Source organism: Hippocampus guttulatus, chromosome 5 (assembly GCF_054856545.1).
Source record: "Hippocampus guttulatus isolate MCC_2025c chromosome 5, RoL_Hgut_1.0, whole genome shotgun sequence".
NCBI lineage: Eukaryota > Metazoa > Chordata > Actinopteri > Syngnathiformes > Syngnathidae > Hippocampus > Hippocampus guttulatus.
The window spans coordinates 13,844,774-13,862,393 of NC_141265.1; the positions used below are offsets into that span (position 1 = coordinate 13,844,774).

At 44.9% G+C, this 17,620-nt stretch overlaps 1 protein-coding gene across 1 annotated transcript; it reads right to left on the bottom strand.

Moving 5' to 3' along the window:
- Positions 1-3,642: 3,642 nt before the first annotated feature.
- On the bottom strand, positions 3,643-17,488 carry LOC147205172 (chondroitin sulfate N-acetylgalactosaminyltransferase 1-like). The gene is made up of 10 exons (XM_086112147.1): positions 17,357-17,488; positions 16,035-16,596; positions 15,282-15,382; positions 14,322-14,500; positions 10,868-11,084; positions 10,673-10,774; positions 10,150-10,331; positions 9,806-9,900; positions 4,657-4,738; positions 3,643-4,256 (listed from the first exon to the last, which is right to left on the bottom strand). The coding sequence occupies exons 2-10, from the start codon at positions 16,404-16,406 to the stop codon at positions 3,982-3,984; spliced, it is 1,605 nt and encodes a 534-aa protein (XP_085968273.1). The 5' UTR covers positions 16,407-16,596; positions 17,357-17,488; the 3' UTR covers positions 3,643-3,981.
- Between the last annotated feature and the right edge of the window lie 132 nt (positions 17,489-17,620).

Sequence of the window (17,620 nt, forward strand, 5' to 3'; positions counted from 1 at the left end):
AGAACCTCCCTGAAGTGTTCCAGCCATCTTGCTTCTTGCTCCTCGTCGCTTAGAAGTGTTCTGCCATCCTTGCTCCTGATTGGCACGCTAGAGCTGCTCCTGGAGTTGGTTAGCTCCCGCACGATCTTGTATAGGGTCGTCGTGTTGTTGTTCTCGGCTGCTTCCTGTGCCTCTCTTGCTTTCTCTTCTAGCCACTGTCTTTTATCCTTCCTGCAACTCTTCTTCACTGCCCTGTCCAAGCGCCTGTACTCCTCGTCTTCCATCCTCCAGCTCCGGAGCCTCCTCTTTTGTTCTCTTTTTATCTTGGCCACTTTCCTTTCATCAATCAACTTCCAGGTGTTGTCTGTTATCCATCTCTCTTTGTTGGTACCCCTCTTTCTGCCGATAACTGCTTCTGCAGTTTCAGCAATGGCACAAGAGAACATACTCCACTGCTCCTCAATGTTTGCAAGGTGTTGTGATACCTTGAGCTTCCTACTCAACTCCTCACAGAAGCTTTCTGAGATGTTGTTATCCTTTAGCTTGTCCACTGCGTAAGGTCTCTTGGGCTGCACCTTTTTCACCTTCTTCAGCTTCAGCTTGATTTTACTCACCACAAGGAAGTGGTCTGAACCCACATCTGCACCTCTGTGGGAGCGAACGTCGAGCAATGACGAGCGCCACCTTGTGTTGATGCAGATGTAGTCCAGTTCGTTCTGGGTCCCGCCACCAGGTGAAACCCAGGTTACTTTGTGGATCCGCTTGTGCTCAAAAAAGGTGTTGCCAATGCTGAGGCCGTTGGTACTGGTTAGCATCAACAGTCTCTCCCCCTTGTCGTTCGTGGAGCCTGCAGACCCATGTGGTCCAACTGTGGCATTCAGGCCCCTTCTGTCATTATCCAGTTTTGCGTTGAAGTCTCCAATCAGCATTTTGATGTCATGTCTGGGGATCTCCTCAAGCACGGTCTGGAGCTGGTTGTAGAAGGTGTCTTTATCGTCCGCTGAGGCAGCTTCGGTTGGGGCATAGACTTGTACGATGGTTACTTTGGCATATCTGGTGTAGAGCCTTGCTGTAATAATCCGTTCATTCACCGGCTTCCATCCAATCAATGCTTTTGCTGCACTATTGGAGAGGATGATGCCGACTCCATGTGAATGGTGGTCTTGCTTCCCAGAGTACAGAAAAGTTGCTCCATCAACCACGAGACGTAGTATAATATTACTAATATTATATATTATAATATTATTATTACTAATATTATATAATATTAATAATACATATAATGTCCTCAGTAAAGCTATTAATATTACTGCAACTTACTGAGGAGCAGTAAAAATTCATGATTTTAATTTTTTTTTACTCTTTTGAGTAAAATCAGATTTTTATTTTGTGTGAAAACAATATATTATACATGTTTGAAAATAATTGCTGAAATCATTTTAAGACTGAGAACCATGTTGCATAGAAATGTGGAGAGACCTGTTTTACACCATTTCTATTTTCCAGATTTTTTTGGGGGGTGTGGCTAAATCCAGTAATGCATTTAGGCCTCCTGCATGAGTCAGTCCTCTCCCTTTGTTCATATCAGCTGTCATCCTCCTCAATCTTCCAGCTGCCCTTGACAATATCAACCATTCTATCCTCATCTACTGCCTGCATTCACTCTTCAACACCACCAAATAGAAGGAGAACTTCACCGGTGTGCCCACACCTAGCAATACTCCAATGATACTGATAAAAAACAACTGATCTTCATTAAAAACTGCTCCATCTTAAGAATGTGTGCCCAGCTCAGTGCTTGGTGACCCCCTCGTGATTATGTGCAGCTCCTCCAAATCAAATTTAATCATCCAGTCACCCTCCCTTCACTGCCGCAAACCTGCTATCACTTTGACAGCAACCAACATGTCACATCTCCAAAATAGCTTTCTTTCCTCAGAAAAACATGTCTCACCTCCACTCTCTTCACTGCTGCCGAAACCCTGATTAACAGCTACATCACTTGCTGTCTTGACAAAATTCAATCGCATCAATAATTTCAGCTCATCCAGAACTCCTTCGTTCCTGTGACCACATCATCCTTGTCTCCAAAAACTCCACTACAATCTCCCCATTCTCCAACATATTAAATTCATACACCACCTTTCCTCCATACCATGAACCAAACACAAAACCTTGGGTGACAGATTCTACTCTGTCGCTGCCCCTACCCTCTGGAACTGTCTCGCACGACACAAGAAGACTTCAAAAACCTCACATCCTTTAAATTGCTCCTCAAAACGCAATTGGTATGCTCTGTTTGTATCACCTGGCCATTATCTAATTTTTAGATGTAACTATTTATTTACTGTGTTGAATTTCATGTTCTTATTCCTGAATTATTTTTGTTGCACTTTTATTTATTATTTTTTTTCACTCCATTTCTAATCTGTAAAATAATTTGGAACTTGAGAACTTTTTAAAGCACTCTAAAAATAATATGTACACTTCTTCTTCGCCTTATTATTATTATAATTATTATTATTATTGGCGGCGCAGTGGACTACTGGTTAGCGCATCAGCCTCACAGTGCAGAGGTGCAGGGTTTGATTCCGGCACCAGCCTTCCTGTGTGGAGTTTGCATGTTCTCCTCCTGCCTGCGTGGGCTTTCTTTGGGTACAAAGATTTCCTCCCACATTCCAAAAACATGTATTGTAGGTTAATGAAACACTCTAAATCAGTGGTGGGGAAACTACGGCCCGTGGGCCGGATCCGGCCCGTTGGTCTTTTTAATCCGGCCCGCCGAAGATTGGTGCACAATTAAGGTTTGGTTGCATTCATTTCGTTTGGACTTGTAATGAGAGCTATTTCAACACCAGGTGGCGCAGTTAATTCAAGTTCCAGAGCACAGGGAGGGAGGGGAAGACGAAGAAAGAGGGAGAGAGTAATGACCATGGAAGGGAAAGTGATATGTATCTGATTAAACAAAGCGGGTAACAAAGTACGAAACATTCAGGTGACGCCTGGAATCGGAAAGACTCAAATCTACGAGACTTTGATAAACAAGGAAGCGATTCTTACTCAGTCCGATTCTGGCAATTTCCATGCTCAGAGTGAATTGCTTGTGGCTCGAATAAATGAACATTTCCTAGAATGATTTGATTGTAATCATGCTAAAAACTTTCCGCAAACTGGACCGCTAATAAGAGTCGGAGAGCAGTCAAATGTGTAGAGCGTGAACAACAGGGGGCTCAGTACACATCCTTGAGGAGAACCGGTGCTGAGTGTGACAGTGGAGGAGAATGTTACATTATTACTGGCATACAAAGACATTGTGCTATCTTCTTTATTTTCTATTTCTATTTCTAACTTTTGGCCCGGCCCTCCACAATATTTTCTGCTTCTCATTTGGCCCCCCCGGGAAAATAATTGCCCACCCCTGGTCTAAATAGTCCTCAGGTGTAATTGTGTGTGTCAATGGCAGTTTGTCTATGTGTGCCCTGCTATTGGCTGGCAACCTGTTCGAGGTGTGCCCCACAATCTGCCCAAAGAGGGCTGGGATAGACTCCAGCACACCTGTGACCGTCGTGAGAATATGTGGCTCAGAGAATGGATGACAAAATGACAAAAGCTGTTACATTCTTTTTAATTCTATTTAATGATGTGAATACTTTATGTTTTACAACGTTAAATGTTATTATTAGTATTGTGATTGACTTTGAGGGAACTAGAGAACCTTTTACAGTATTTACTAGCCTCTATCCATTGTGCCAAACGCTTGAACTCATGTCTGCTCTTCAGGCGCTTCAATTTCACTCCGAACTATCGCCTAAGGGTCCCGTAATAAAAAGCACGATGCTGTCTCCCCCCGCCATGATTTTGCGGTGGATAAAACCAGGACGGAAAATTACAATGAATTCTTGATGATTGGACTATTGTACAAAAGCATGACACACACGTTTTATTAAGACCCATTGGAAATGTCTTTGATTTCAATTAACTATGCGTTCAATGTCCAACACTTCAAGAGATTCTACTGTTCCTATCGAGGTGCGCTTGGATGTCTGCTTTGAAGAGCAGCTCTCCCAGTTGCCCATGTGAGGCCTCGCTCATGGCTTTGGTCCGCATGCACATCTGGTACTTGTCCGGTGGCAATTCGTCAGTGCACGTCTTCTCATGCCACAAGTGGAAGAGGCCACGCGACGGAGCGCGCACCACCATTAGTTTGCTGTGTAGATACTTCCTGTACAGGTGCACATCCTCCAGCCCCCAGCCTTTAATGCTGCGGTCAAAACCACCTGCAAAGGACAAGCACAAACAGTGAACAGGAAAGTCACTACGCATCACAGTCCTGAGGGGTCTTCCTCTTGAGTGCTACTTCCTTTATTTTTTTTGCAATATCCTGCAGTTGTGTCATAAGATATGATTCAAACTGACACCAGCAGTAATTTATGACATTAGTTAGGATGAGAGAAACAAAGACACTGAGGAGTAATGATAATATTTATTATTGTTCTTTAAAACCCCAACGTCTCCCACACAAATAAATGCTATGGGCTTATAAATGAGGAAATAAAGCAATTTGTAATTTCCTTTTTAACAACATACTGCCAATGAACATTCACTCTTCTTGCTATTTCCTGTCAGTATATAAATACAGTAATGTAGCATTTCTTCATCATGTCGATTAGTCATTACCTATGTTGAGGAAATCCGACCTGTACTGGCATGTCATTCCAAAGCCGAAATCTCTCCAGAAACCCGTGTCGCGTCTTATCACCTGAGACAAAAAAAAAAAAGGGGGGGGGGGGGACACTTTAGTGAAAAAATACAATACAATACAATACATGCAGATTTATATAGCGCTTTCACAACAGCGGCAGCTGTAACAAAGCGCTTAACAAAACAGTTAACATAAAGTAAAATAATAAACACAACACATATCATAAAACACGGACATTTGTGCAGTCCTAACCACTTTTCTGTCACACGCTTTGTGTTTGAAGCAGTTTGAGATGAAAGAGGACAGAATCAAAGTGTCCTTTAACCAGTGGATCAGAGACGTCATGCTCAAAATGTGCACACGTCGGCTACAAGCTAAGTTTCAAAGTCAACAAGAAGCTGTAGCATCCATTGACCAAAAAAAGAGATTGGTTCACTTCTCCTGTCCCATGGAAATCCGCCATCCAAGCGGCGACTCTCGGTTCCAAATACGCGTCGGCGCAGAGCGCCGATGCTCCTCTCTCCTCATCCTCAGCAGCCATCCATCCAACTGCACCAACGCCGACTGTCCCACAGCGCCGACATCTCCACTGAACAAAACGGGGTTGTGACAAATGCTGCCCATTACAGGCGCAAAAAACACAAGCGCCCAGGTCTGTCCAGCACCGACAGTCAATGGCGCCGACATCCCTCCCCAATCAAAATCTGTGCTGGTACAGGCGTGCTGCCGAGAAGGCGCAACCACCAAGCACAGATACTTCTAAAAACACACCTGTTCAGGATTGCCTACAACACATAGCTCTTCCATTTCCTATGTTTTTATGATTTTATGATTTTATGTCCTGTTTTTATATAATATCTCATTTACTAATTTTTACATTGTATTTTCTTATTGTCTGTACAGTGTCCTTGGGTGGCATGAAAGGCGCTTTTAAATAAAATGCATTATTATTATTATTATTACAATAAATGAAATCCATGACGTAGAAATGCCCTATTAGTACTCCCTATGCATGTTTTCACAGCATTTATGGCACATATTTTTTCAGTCTTTAAAAACACTTTGAAATAATACAAACATAGACATACAGTAAACCTCCATCCATTGTGGTCTCGCTATTTCGTGACAATTTTTTTTGTCCAGTTATAAGTCCATTTTGTTGTTTGTTCTCAGATCTAATTCCCATTTTGGTCATTAGGTTGTGTGTTTAACACTGGGTAAAATTTGAAAGATGAAGCTAAAAGCGGAAGCATTTCAAGATCAGTCTATTTTTTACTGAAGATGTTATTAAATTGAATATATTAAATTAGAATTTGTTTGTATTATTTCAAAGTGTTTTTAAAGACTGAAAAAATATGTGCCATAAATGCTGTGAAAACATGCATAGGGAGTACTAATAGGGCATTTCTACGTCATGGATTTCATTTATTGTAATAATAATAATAATAATGCATTTTATTTAAAAGCGCCTTTCATGCCACCCAAGGACACTGTACAGACAATAAGAAAATACAATGTAAAAATTAGTAAATGAGATATTATATAAAAACAGGACATAAAATCATAAAATCATAAAAACATAGGAAATGGAAGAGCTATGTGTTGTAGGCAATCCTGAACAGGTGTGTTTTTAGACGGGACTTGAAAGTGGAAAGAGGTGTGCAGTTTTGGAGGTCCGGAGGTAGGTTGTTCCAGAGCTTTGGAGCAGCGTGACTGAAGGCTCTGGCTCCCATGGTGCTCAGTCGGGCAGGGGGCACTGACAGGCGGAGGGAGGACGAGGATCTGAGGGAGCGAGAGGGGATATGCACCTGGAGAAGGTCGGATAGGTAAGGAGGGGCCAGGTTGTGGATGGCCATATATGTATATAGAAGCAGTTTGTAATTGATGCGATGTTGAACAGGGAGCCAGTGAAGCTGTTGGAGAACGGGGGTGATGTGCTGCTGGGAAGATGTTTTTGTGATGATGCGAGCAGAGGCGTTTTGAACCAGCTGGATTTTATGAAGGGACTTTTGAGGTAGGCCGAAGAGGAGAGCGTTGCAGTAATCAAGGCGGGATGTGACAAGACTGTGGACAAGAATAGCAGTGGTGCGGGGGGTGAGGGAAGGGCGAAGTCTGGTAATATTGCGGAGGTGGAAATAAGCAGTGCGGGTGATGGTGTTGATATGTGAGTGGAAGGTGAGCATGCTATCCAGGATGACACCCAGACTCTTAACCTGGGGGGAGGGGGACACTAGGGAGCTGTCAATGTTGAAGGAAAAACTGTTTACTTTGGATAAAGTGGATTTGGTGCCAAGAAGGAGGACTTCAGTTTTATTAGTATTTAATTTAAGAAAGTTTGTTGTGAACCATGTTTTGAGTTCGGAGAGGCAAGAGGTGAGGGAGGGGGGTGGGAGTATGGAGTTTGGCTTGCAGGAGAGGTAGAGCTGGGTGTCATCAGCAAAGCAGTGAAAGTGGATATTAAATTTGCGGAGGATATGGCCAAGAGGCAGGAGGTAGATGATGAAGAGAAGGGGACCTAGGACAGATCCCTGTGGTACACCTGTGGTGACTGGGGAGGGCTTTGAGGTGAAGGATTTGAGCTGGACAAACTGAGTGCGGCCAGTGAGGTAGGAGTGGAACCAAGTGAGGGGAGTGTGGGAGAGACCAATGGAGGAGAGTCTATTGAGGAGGATAGGGTGAGAGATTGTGTCAAAGGCAGCGCTCAAGTCTAAGAGGATGAGGATGGAGACTAAACCGGAATCAGATGCTATGAGGAGATCATTTACAATACGGATTAGGGCAGTCTCTGTGCTGTGGCGGGGGCGGAAACCGGACTGAAAGGGTTCATAGAGAGAGTGAAGGGACAGGTGGGAGTGGAGTTGAGCAGCAACAGTTTTTTCAAGGATTTTCGAGATAAATGGAAGGTTGGAGATGGGGCGGAGGTTATCAAAGTTGTTGGGGTCAGAGCCATGTTTTTTCAGTGTGGGGGTGATAGCAGCAGTTTTGAGGAGTGATGGGACAATACCAGAAGAGAGTGAGGAGTGGATAATAGCAGATATGAGAGGAAGCACAGAAGGAAGGCAGGATTTAACAAGGGATGAAGGGAGGGGATCAAGCTGGCAAGTGGTGGGCTTGGATTTGAGTATGAGGTTGGATAATTCAGCAGTCGTTGGTGGAACAAAACTGGAGAAGAAATGACAAGGAGAAGAAGGTTCAGATGGGGGGGGGAGCAGGCAGGTTTTGATGGAGTTGGTGATGGATCTTAAGGATTTTGTGATTGAAGTGTTCCATTATGGAGTTGCAGGTTGCTGTGGAGTACAGGTGGAGGGGGAGAGAGTTTGGTGGCCGGAGGATTTTGTTCATGACGGAGAAGAGAGTTCTTGAATTTCCTTCGTTGGAGAGGATGAGGCCGGAGTAGTAGCTGGATTTGGTTTGTGCAATTTGGTCCTTGTATTTAGTGATATGGGTAGTGTACATGTCCTTATGGATGGTGAGACCGGTTTTCTTATAGAGTCGCTCAAGTTGGCGGTTTTTTGATTTCAATGATCTAAGAGCGGGTGTAAACCAGGTGGCAGATGTAGAGAATGAAGCAGTCCTGGTCTTCAGGGGGGCGAGAGAATTTAGAATATTTGTGAGGCAGGCATTGTAGTGAGCGGTGAGGTCATCCGGGTTTGAAAGGGCGTCTGGGGGCGGGGAACGGTCGATAATGGAGCAGAAGGTGTCAATGTTGATATTTTTGGTATTACGAAAAGAAATGAGGCGGGAGGTTTTGATTGTAGAGAGACGGAGTACGATGTTAAAAGTGAGGAGGAAATGATCGGTTTCAGGAAAAACATCAGCAGTGGGCTTGGAGGGGGAGAAGCCAGAGCAGCAAACCAAGTCCAATGTGTGGCCTTTGATGTGGGTGGGGAAGTCAGTAAGACAGTGTATCGCGAGGCTCTCCAGGTAGGATGTGAAGTCTCTTGTGAGTGGCAGGTTGGGGTTGTCCATGTGAATATTAAAATCTCCCAGCAAAATTAAATTTGGCGAGAGAGTGGATAAGTGTGTGATTAAACTGGAAAATTCATTGATGAAATCGCTATGTGGCTTCGGGGGGCGATAAACTGTGGCAATGATGGTTGGCGTGGGTCCAGGGAGTTTAAACACCATGCATTCAAAAGAGCTTGATGCAGGAACGGAGACTGGTAAAACTTTCCACTTCTCGCGGTGGATTACCGCGAGGCCTCCTCCACGGCCGTTGCCACGGGGACGGCAGATGTAAACAAAGCCGGGAGGAGTGGAGTCATTCAGAGCAGCGAAGTCGTTTGTTTGTTGCCAGGTTTCTGTTAAAACGAGGAAGTCAAGTTTGCGTTCGGCGAGGACGTCTTGAATGAGGTGACCCTTGTTCGTAAGTGAGCGGATGTTCAGCAGTCCAAAGTTGACAGCGGAGGTGTCATGTTTGATGGCGGCAGTGCTGTTAGCCGACCTAGCCAGGCGGGCTACTGCATAGTAGTTGGTGTTGCGGCCGCGGTTTCTGGGAGGACGTCGAGAAGTGGACCAGGTCGAGTTGATTGAGCCAGGATTTTTGTAGTCAACATGTCTACGCGACCCGCGGTGAATGTAGCGACGTCGAGGCAGGTGAGCGATGTCAGGATGATGGTGCAGTTCCGGCGGTGGAGGCTCCGGTGCAATCCTCCGGATCCGGAGAAGATCCGCGACAGAATAGTGTAGTAGTCCTGTCACTGGATGATGGCAGAACGTCAGAAGTATCAGAAATAACCCAAAGGCGGCGAAGTTGTGCCGCCCCATGACGAGGGAGAAAGGCCGGTGCGGTGACAGCCGGTAAGTTTAAGCTACCGGCGTTAGCCCGTGGACTAAGTTACGATTTGGGGTTTGATTGATCGGGTGAAGCTATGATTTGTTACATCAATCACAGTCCAAACAGTCCAAAAACAGAAGGGCAAAAGAAAAATCAGAAGAAATATCTGAAAAGTTTTGGAAAAGTTTGGAGTGAGAACCGGCGACATACACGCCAGCGTCCTCTCACCCCCACTTCTTCATAAATCACCGCTGAGAGGCTTGTGCTTATGGTGTGGTATGGAGCATAACCCTCAACAAAATTACTGTACAGGATGGTTTATTTATCATCTGTGTTCTTTTACTCACCAGTTGTTGCTGGATAGATGGTACATGAGTGTAATTACTGTAGATGATGGATGGATTGTACTGGCTGAAGAGGACTGGGTAGTATACCTTCATACCTGCTCAAAAACAAATGTTACAAAATAACTTGTAAATTGGGTCAATCATCTCATCTCGCCTGTCACTTTTCCTAGTTGGAAGTCGGAAAAGTCAGACTTTAAACCTTCCCCGAATGCAGCGTTAGCCCCTTAAAAGATAAAAGTTGAGATGTTTTCGTTTTCACTCCGAATGTGCAGGTTGCATCAAGCAGTGCCGATGAAGAAGTGAAATGTTGCATGCAGCTATGAATTCCAACAAAGAACTCCCACCTGGCTCTGCATTGAGGCGACAGGAAGTCAAGAAGTCTGCCGTGAAGTGGATGTCAACATCACAGAAAAACATCAGGACATTATGGCTTCGCCTCCAGGCCCTGGCGCCCACTTCTAAGCCCCGCCCACGCGAGAACTCCTCATTGAGCTGGATCAGCGTGAAGCTCCTGAAGCGGGTCTCCCTGGTGGAGGAAGGAGAACCTTTACCCCATAACTAGGAACATTTATTCGGCCATTATGTGTTTAGACTTATTGTCTAAATTTAGGGAAACGTCCAATTATTGGAGTGATTACTGGTATCCTGTGGTGTGAAGTATGTTAAGAGTAACATTTTTTTTCCCCTGTCCGAGCTCCTCGGAAAACTGTCAGGGCCCACCGTCATGAATGTTGAACCTGTTATTATTGTTAAATATTTTTTTTTTTATGATGGTAAATCCTCCCAAGCGTAATCAACATTCTGGATATAGCTAGCTAGCTTGCAAGTCGGTAGGCAGGCAGTTGGAACTAAAGTCATGTTACCTACTTGGTTGTCTGATCCAGCACGGCTTTCACCTGGTCAATCTGCTCGCGCCCAAAGTAGACCACTGTGAGATGGACATTACCATCTTGCTGAATGCATACCTCCCTGTACCAAACATCACAAAAGCACGCACACACTAGAGCATCATTCACCATCAACACAGATCCACGATGTCCCAATTTTTTTTCCATACAGTACCTGAAATTGTGGACAAACTGGCGGAAGGTGTGCGCCCTCTTGGAAAGCGGTACGATGATGTTGACGAGCATGCTGCTTGTGTCCACTCGCTCGCTCTTCACTTTAACCAAAGGACCGAAAGGCCTGAAGAGAACCGTCTTGGCGTAGTCCCGCGGCCCGTCGCCTTTGAACATCAACTCATACACAGTACCACTGTCCCGCTCGGTGCGGGTGAGCCCTGTGAGCACAATATAACGCTGAGTCACCGAACCATATGTAGCACCTATGGTGGATACAAAATGTATAATGTACAGTATGTAATTTTGGTTTTATGTTTCAGATACCCCAGCTATCATAGGTATTAAACCCCTATGTATGAAATCATAAAATATACTTGTGTATATTCTGGATACATACAATGTATATATTCCAGTTTGGACCTTAGAGTAGCAGTTGTTCGAATGTTTAATGACCGTAACTCTGTTGCTAATTTATGTCAAGCCATCTATGGCATTTTGGATCATATGTTAGCATTAAGCTAATGGACTTTAGTTCGACGAAAAATGACATGGTTTGGTTGAACACTAAATCTATCATATCTTATATCCGTTTTTGTCACGTTGCGTGGTGGTGGTGGACCCCAAAATGCAGGCAGGAGGGAGGAGCACGTTGGACTTGAAGAATTGTATTGATCGACTGTTTCACCAGAGAAGGCAACATTCTAGACCACTGCTATACAACAATCAAAAATTCATACCGATCGGTCGCCCGTGCAGCATTGGGTCTTTCTGACCACAATTTAATCCACTTAATACCTACATACAGACAGAAACTCAAATGTGTTAAACCGGTTGTTAAGACTGTGAAAAAATGGACAGATGAAGCAAAGCTAGCTCGACAAGAATGCTTAGACTGCACTGATTGGGGCGTCTTTGAAACTTCAACGGGCACACTGGATGAATACACAGACACTGTAACATCATACATCAGTTTCTGTGAGGACATGTGTGTACCAACGAAGTCCTTCCGCTCCTTCAACAATAACAAGCCATGGTTTACTCCCAAACTCAGGCAACTCAGGAAAGAGAAAGAGGCTGCATTTAGAAGTGGAGATCGGGCACTGTACAAACACGCCCGAAACCAATTGACAAAGGAAATTAACATCGCTAAGAGAAGCTATGCAGAGAGGCTGAAAAACCAGTTCTCTGCTAACAACTCTGCATCTGTATGGAATGGCCTGAAAGCAATCACTAACTATAGAATGCCACCCCCCCAAACAGTGAACAATAAGGGTCTTGCTAATGAACTAAACATGTTTTTCTGCCGATTTGAAAAGGTCACCCCCATTTCCCACACACACCCACCTCTACCAGAAACCACTCTACCTACCCCCCCACCCTCTTTTTCTCCACTACAGATCCACGAACAGGACGTGAGACGGCTCTTCAAGCAGCAGAAGATCAAGAAAGCTGCGGGGCCCGACAAAGTGTCCCCCTCCTGCCTGAAAGTCTGCGCTGACCAGCTGGCTCCGGTCTTCACACAAATCTTCAACAGATCCCTGGAGCTGTGTGAGGTCCCATTCTGCTTCAAACAGTCTACCATCATCCCAGTTCCCAAGAAATCGGCAACATCGGAACTGAATGACTATAGGCCTGTCGCCCTGACGTCTGTGGTCATGAAGTCCTTTGAACGCCTTGTGCTGAACCACCTAAAGAACGTCACCGGACCCCTGCTGGACCCTCTCCAGTTTGCCTACTGGGCAAACAGGTCTGTGGAAGACGCAGTCAACATAGGTCTGCACTACATCCTCGAGCACCTCGACAGCACAGGGACCTACGCAAGGATTCTGTTTGTGGATTTCAGCTCTGCGTTCAACACCATCATCCCGGAACTCCTCACCCCCAAACTTCTCCACCTCGGTGTGTCCCCTACGATCTGCCAGTGGATCCTCAGCTTCCTGACGGGACGGACACAACAGGTGAGACTGGGAGCAACAACATCATCAATACGCACCACCAGCACTGGAGCCCCACAGGGATGTGTCCTCTCTCCACTGCTCTTCTCTCTCTACACAAACGATTGCACCTCAACAGATCCAGCTGTCAAACTCATAAAGTTCGCAGACGACACCACGGTCATCGGTCTCATCAAAGACGGCGACGAGTCTTCGTACCGCCAACAAGTGGAGCAGCTGGAGCTCTGGTGCAGCCGACACAACCTCGGGCTGAACACGCTCAAGACTGTAGAGATGATCGTGGACTTCAGGAAACATTCTTCTCCACAGTTGCCCCTCACACTATCCAACTGCCCTGTGTCAACCGTCGAGACCTTCAAGTTCCTGGGAATCACAGTCTCCCAGGACATGAAGTGGGAAGTCAACACCATCTCCATCCTGAAAAGAGCCCGGCAGAGGATGTACTTCCTGAGGCTGCTGAGGAAGCATGGCCTGCCACAGGAGGTGCTACGACAGTTCTACACGGCAGTCATCGAATCAATCCTGTGTTCTTCCATCACGGTTTGGTTTGGGGCCGCCACAAAAAAGGACAAAATCCGACTTCAACGGACAGTTAGGACGGCGGAAAAAATCATTGGCACCGCCCTACCCACTCTTGAGGACTTGCACACTGCAAGAATCAAGACAAGGGCACGGAAAATCCTCCTGGATCCCCCGCACCCTGCCCACCACCTTTTCCAGCTACTCCCCTCAGGCAGACGCTACAGATCCATGCGCACCAAATCCAGTAGACACTTAAACAGCTTCTTCCCTCTAGCCATTAACTTTTTAAACAGTCACTGACGTAGTCACTCTTCTTGTACTACAAATACTGCTACTGGTTACTCTAAAATGGTTCAATGATTTGTTGTTTACGATGATACTAATGCAGCGTGTTATACCGGAGACAAATTCCTTGTGTGTTCTACATACTTGGCCAATAAAGATGATTCTGATTCTGATTCTGATAAACACACAAAAAACTAAATCCAAAACAAAGCCCTGAAAACAAAACAAATCCAAAGTATCAAACAAAATCTGGCTGTAGCTAAAAACTAACAATCACCAAAACATGATCGAGAACATGACAGACAAACATGACAGCTCCAACAAACAAACAATGACGCAACAATGAGTGGTCGGGTGGGAGTCCTTTTATACAACTAATTACATAACGACCAACAGGTGTGCAGCTGCAGGGGGAGCCATACAGTGCCACCTGTTGGTCACAAACAGAATCATGACAGTTTTAGAGTGAACTGTGAGGGACAAACAAGCAAGCAGGCTTTGCATCTTATTTGGACAAGTTTGCCAGCAAGAACAGGTACTGGGCCGAAGCCCCTGCGACAAAATCGGGGTTACCTGTACGGCTTTACGGAAATTAAAATCATCAGCTGTCTTGTTTCAACAAGACAATATTGTCATCTATCCAGGTAAGAACACGGTTGATTTTGAATATAAATGAGCAGCATGAAGACTCACCCTCAATGAAGTCTGACGGGGAGAAGGTGCGCTTCCTCCTGCTGGTGTCCACGTGTTGCTGAGGTCCATTCAGGACATGTAGTGCTGTCTCCACACTGCCTATCAGCTCATCCCTGCGGTCCTTCCTCACAGGCCTCTCCTCGGGGTGTCTGGTCAGACCCGTCTCCAGTTGGTACACCCTAAAGGGACACACCCACTTGCCATACACTGAGAATGAACTACCATATTCATAATACTCCATAGACCAAATGTGTAATATTTTGAAGGGATACATCATCTTGATCGAGTGCCAAACATATTTGTATACAGAATCAGAAAGGAGCTAGCTTTAGCTTTAGTTGTTAGTGGTATAATGTTGTGATACTGAACTGTTTTGGGATCATAGATTTGAGAAATAAACAGATCTTTTAAAAAGTTATCAACTTTTATAGAGTTAGTTATTACTGGATGTCCTGTAGTATTCATATTTTCAATGGATGTTTTTTTTTAGGGGTGTGGCCTAGTGAGTGACATCAGGAGCTGGAGCTGCATGACCAGACCCAGAAAACTGTTGTGCCATGACATTTGCAATGTGAGCCCAAGGGCACTTTGACATCAATTTGAGTGGACAGTAGAGGGCAAAACTGCAGGGCCCTGAAATTGATGAATACGGATGGATTTGTCTTTTTAATTCTTATTCCACAAAATATTAATCAGAATACAGTATCATGTTTACATGAATGGGGGCCCAAAAAATAGCTGGAGTTACCCTATAAAAACAAAGAAAATAATTTTTAAATAAACCTCTAAAGCGGATGTTTGAAATCCAGCCAAGATGTGATGAAGGCATGGATTTTACTGTTTCAAAGTGCTTTTATGCAAGAAGGAGCTTCCCCTCTGCAAACAACAATTATCTGGTAGAATGAGAACTCCTCAGAAAAGAACAATGTGTCTGCCAGAAGGAGTAGGTGGTACTCTTACCTTCGCAGAGTAAAGGTGTCAAATGGAATCACAACGTATTCGTCGGGTAGCGGTACGCCCGCATTGACTTCTGCACGGTTCAGCTGTGAGCGGAAGAACTCCTGGAAGGATGCATTCGTTCATTCATTCATTCATGAAAACTGTAGAACAGGAATGTGGCCCAGGCCCACTTTGCTTCTGGAATGAAATTAACTTTATTTCCTGGACAAGAAATGTTGCGACTGTTTTAGTTGTCATTACTGAGCGTTCGCCTGATAGCATATCGGCTCAAGACAGCAATTCTCAGACTTGGTACACAATGCACCAACTAAACCAAACACAAAAAAAAACTCATTACCACCATCATGACCATCATTAACATTAGGTTTTATTAAAGGGGAAGTCAACCCCAATTTTTTTTGACAGTCGTATGGGCCTGTAATAGTTTGAACACGGCATTGTGATTCATATTGCGTCTGTGAAATATGAGTTAAGCAGCAAAAGCCACCCATTCTTAGTCATCTCAGGGGCCGCCCATTTTGCCACATTCTGTCAACTGGAAATGACCTCACATTTGCTCAGGGCTGATGTAACGACAAATCGCGGCTCACCTGTTTACTGAAGCTGAGCCATGATTGGTTGTTATGGATTAATGGCATTTCTATTCATTTCAGATGCTTTGGGATGCAAGTGATTTGAGTTAAATGGACCGCCGACCACATATGCCCCCCCCCCCCCCCCCGCCGACAAATGGCATTATCTCATCAATGTTACCTTCAGGTCAGACTGCATGGGGGTTTTGTGCAGACTCTCCAGGCCCTGAGGCAGGATCCCTTTGATTTTGGCTTTGTCCAGCGACTCCTGTAGCTGCAGTGTCCGGTCCTGGAGAGCCTCCTTGAGCTGCGCTATCTGTTTGCTCAGGCTGTCAATGTAATGCCTGTGGGAGTCCTCCCTCTCCTGGAGCAGTGCCATGTAGCCTTCCTTGCTAGTGGTCCCTGATGACCACAGGGGGTCTTGACGGGGGTCTCTGGATGCGGGTCGACATGCCAACAGGTAGAGTATGGCCACGCAACAGCAGAGGCCCGCCACCACCGAGCCCACCCGGGCCAGCAGGGCCAACAGCCATCGTTTGAACATGGCTGTCATTCAGTTGGAAAGATGACTGCACTAATGTCATGTGAATATGCAAAATGCTAAAACGATCAGAATTGTTCCGCACTGTAACTGCTGGAGTTATCTTGTGTATGTAACTTGTTTGATTTTGACCTTTATATAAAGCAGCATCTTCACGGTGTGTCACTTTTTCAGCATCCTTCAGAAAAGGTGACTGAAGCTCCTGAAATCACAGAAAAATACAATGGAAAACTTCAGAAACGATCAGTCAATCAGAGTGATCTGTACTGTATGTCTTTTTAAAATGAATTGTTAGGATACAGCTACAGACACGTTTTGTTTGGATACAGCGCATATTCGCCACTTCCCCCAAATCACATGTAGGCTAATTGTTTTACTTTGTATTTAAGACTATCATAGAGAATGACAAAGAAAAGCAACAGAAAACATGAACAGAAACACCTTTACTGCACACTGAAAGAGCAACCTTGACCTTCTCTGCATCTCATAAAACCTTAGTGACAGAAACAAGCTTGTCTGGGTGTGTGTGTGTGTGTGTACGTGTGTGTGCGCGTGTATGTGCTCCCATGTGTTCCCATCATCAGTTTATTCGCAGCACAGTTACGTCTTTATTGCACAGGTAGAGGCTGAGCTCATGAAAGAGCTGCCTATGTTTCCACATCCACCCATGTATGGCCCACTCCCAGTCAGTGTGTGTGTGTGTGTGTGTGTGTGTGTCTACAAGAGAGAAGCGTGCTGCGATTACAGATGCATGCATGTGTTTTTACAATGCAGATTTGTACCCTTGGATGAGAGTTTAAAATTTACATTAGGAAATTAAAAATAGCCCAAAAGTCATTAAAAAAATCCAAAAGATGTGTTTAGCTTTTTCGGGACTCTCACCAGGCACTAAATAATAGCATCAGTAGAATACATTCACTTATTCACAAGCTTATGAGTTGTACAAACACACTCGTACTTACCCGAGCAATCAGTAGGGCATCCAATTCTTCTTCCTCCAAAGCATGTGTTGTCAGAATTTGTGGTTGTGAAATAAAGGTGAGCAAAAAAAGTTTTGAAGTGACCCCGTAGGAGCAAAGTGAGCATGCATCCTCCTCCTCTCATTTTATCGCTACCTTCCCCCCCAATAGGACCTCCCTCTGCTTACAGCTCCTGTTTTTGGAATGTGCTCTTAGAAATTCTCACAGAGTGGAACCTCCCAAATGGAATCCCAATTTAAAAAAAGA

Excerpts from the sequence above, each read along its gene's own strand:
- LOC147205172 (XM_086112147.1), bottom strand. The coding sequence starts at position 16,406 with ATGACAGCCATGTTCAAACGATGGCTGTTGGCCCTGCTGGCCCGGGTG. Across the intron at positions 10,332-10,672 it reads GTGCTGGATCAGACAACCAA|GGAGACCCGCTTCAGGAGCT; the intron begins GTAGGTAACATG and ends TTCCTCCACCAG. Across the intron at positions 4,739-9,805 it reads CATCTATCCAGCAACAACTG|GTGATAAGACGCGACACGGG; the intron begins GTGAGTAAAAGA and ends TTTTTGTCTCAG.